Source organism: Alligator sinensis, unplaced genomic scaffold (genome assembly GCF_000455745.1).
Source record: "Alligator sinensis unplaced genomic scaffold, ASM45574v1 scaffold330_1, whole genome shotgun sequence".
Taxonomy (NCBI): domain Eukaryota; kingdom Metazoa; phylum Chordata; order Crocodylia; family Alligatoridae; genus Alligator; species Alligator sinensis.
In genome coordinates this window covers 746,947-749,693 of record NW_005842178.1, presented here as the reverse complement: position 1 = coordinate 749,693, position 2,747 = coordinate 746,947, and the positions used below count along the sequence as shown (strand labels likewise).

At 41.8% G+C, this 2,747-nt stretch overlaps 1 protein-coding gene across 1 annotated transcript; it reads left to right on the top strand.

Moving 5' to 3' along the window:
* Positions 1-1,318: 1,318 nt before the first annotated feature.
* On the top strand, positions 1,319-2,411 carry GPR139 (G protein-coupled receptor 139; the record flags this gene model as incomplete). The annotated part of the gene is made up of 1 exon (XM_006026128.2): positions 1,319-2,411. A coding segment is annotated over one exon (945 nt), but the record flags the coding sequence as incomplete, so codon positions are not given.
* Positions 2,412-2,747: the final 336 nt, after the last annotated feature.

Sequence of the window (2,747 nt, the reverse complement as noted above, 5' to 3'; positions counted from 1 at the left end):
ATCCTCCCTCAGATAGAGTTTGCAGGAAGCATATGGGATTTTTTTAGTCGAGTTGAGTCAAATCATATGCATTTCAGAGTGCTTACTCAAGTGCAAACATTTGTTTAACCAGTCTTGGATCCTTCACGGCTAGGGAGTACTCTAGACGCTACAACAGATACACTCTTAACCTGTAAGGTTTTGCATTTGCAGAGAGCCTCTCTGGATAAGCAAAAAAAGTGTTGGGGAATAGATTAATCTGGGAGTGTTGAAACAGATATGGACCACAAGTGGAAAGCAAGCAAAATAGGCCTGTTAGTACAGGCTGAGCTGTTCAGAGACCTAATTCAGGGCAGTATTAAGACCTTCCTGCAAAATATTGAGCACCACATCCTGCTCCCAGTGAGAATTCAGGGGATTCATTTCTCAGAACTGCAGCCCAAGCTTATTAGTTCAGATAACCAACTCATGTCCAGTTTGAGATCTGCTCCTTCTGCTTCAAGTTCAAATACACAGACATACAGGTTGTGAACGGGGTCAGGGTCAGCAAGCTGTAACCGAGTCCCTTTCCTTCTCTCCTCCCCCCTATTCTGTCTTTCCATGCCGTCACTGAAGAGGAGAACAGCACAGAAACAGAAGGAAAGGATATGTGAAAAAACAAAAGTATAAAAATACAAAAATGGTCTAGGGGTAATAATAGAAACAGTTATGAAAGTGAATATTGTTAATTAATTTTTGATCAAAAAAGATTGAAGAGAACATTTTCTTCCAAAGGCCAGCTCTACTACACAACAGTCACTGTCCCTTCAATATAGGCAGTGGCCTGACATATTGATACAGGGCTTGGTCAGGATTCAACCCTAAGAAAAGTGAGGAAACATAATCTGCCACAGGACCAGTACCAGGAGGCAGTGTGCGACTCAGAGATCCTCACCTGCTTCCTGTGTGAAAAATACGTTACTGGTAGCCTGTATTAGTAGTACATTGCCATCCAGTGCTTTGCCCCTGGGCAATGGTGGGTGTGGAGCTAAGGGTCTGCCCTTTCCCTGCTCAGAGGATGAAAGGTTACATAACTCGGCTTGTCTGGATTTGTGGTCATCTCCCCCACCGTGTGGGCACATCATCAAAGTCACAGTTGATCCCACAGTAAGGATCATTACCCATGGGGACTTTTCAGGGCTGCATCTTGTTGAAAGATTCAACATAAGATTTCTGCTTTCGCTTTTTTTGGACTTTAATAAAACTAGTTGTGTTCCAGAGTGCTTGAAATGTTGCTACAGCACAAAAAGTGTATTCAAAAGGCTCCCTTTGCCTCTGATGAACCTAACCAAACTTTTCTGTCTCCACAGCAAACATCTTGACTGTCATCATCCTCTCACAGTTGGTGGCTCGCAGACAGAAGTCCTCCTATAACTATCTCCTAGCTCTAGCAGCTGCCGACATACTTGTACTCTTCTTCATTGTCTTTGTCGATTTTTTGATGGAGGACTTCATCTTGAATAAGCAGATGCCTCAGGTACTGGACAAAATAATTGAGGTCTTGGAATTTTCTTCCATTCATACATCCATTTGGATTACTGTGCCACTAACAATTGATAGATATATAGCAGTATGCCACCCACTTAAGTATCACACAGTCTCCTACCCAGCTCGTACTCGAAAAGTCATTGTAAGCGTTTATATCACCTGCTTTTTGACCAGCATCCCCTACTACTGGTGGCCCAATATTTGGATTGAAGACTACATAAGCACATCTGTACATCATGTCCTCATCTGGATCCACTGTTTTACTGTTTACTTAGTGCCGTGCTCGATTTTCTTCATTCTGAATTCAATCATTGTGTACAAGCTCAGACGAAAATGCAATTTCAGACTGAGAGGATACTCCACAGGGAAAACGACAGCCATTTTGTTTACTATAACTTCTATTTTTGCCATACTTTGGGCACCAAGAATAATCATGATATTGTATCACCTCTATGTATCACCTATAAACAACAGCTGGTTGGTACATATTGTGTCGGACATTGCTAATATGCTAGCATTGTTGAACACTGCAATTAATTTCTTCCTCTACTGTTTTATTAGCAAGAGATTTCGCACAATGGCAGCTGCAACACTAAAAGCTTTCTTTAAGTGTCAGAAACAACCCGTGCAGTTCTATACAAACCATAACTTTTCAATAACTAGCAGCCCTTGGATTTCCCCTGCCAATTCTCACTGCATCAAAATGCTTGTTTACCAGTATGATAAGAATGGAAAGCCTATAAAAATATCACCATGACAAGGGGGATCACTGGTTTCTCAGGGTGCAACTTCTTTTCAAGCAGTTACACCTACAGGATGTAATTGCTAAAATGGCTATTTTTAAGAGTGGTCATTTGATTTCATTTCCTTGCACCACTAAGAGGCAGACCAGACTGTTAGAAGAGAATGGGAGTGCTTGAGTTGGAGAGTAAGAACAACAAGGCAAAATGCCTCTGCTTGTTACATAGCATTTTGAATAGGCTTTGGAGTATGAGTTTTTATGTTCAATTGCTATCAAATGTTCCATGTTCAAGCACCAGTGCAGTGTGGAGTTGTTAAGGGAAAAACCACAAGGGGGTTTAATTACAACTGTAACAGAATTTGTGTGCCCATCTAGTTCTCTTCACTATTGACACAATGACCGAAAGCTTTCTGTACTGGGGAGGGCACCACTTGCATCGTGTGCATTTTCCTGAAACCCATGTGTCGTTTCTGAACATGAAATGCTGCCGCACAGGCTC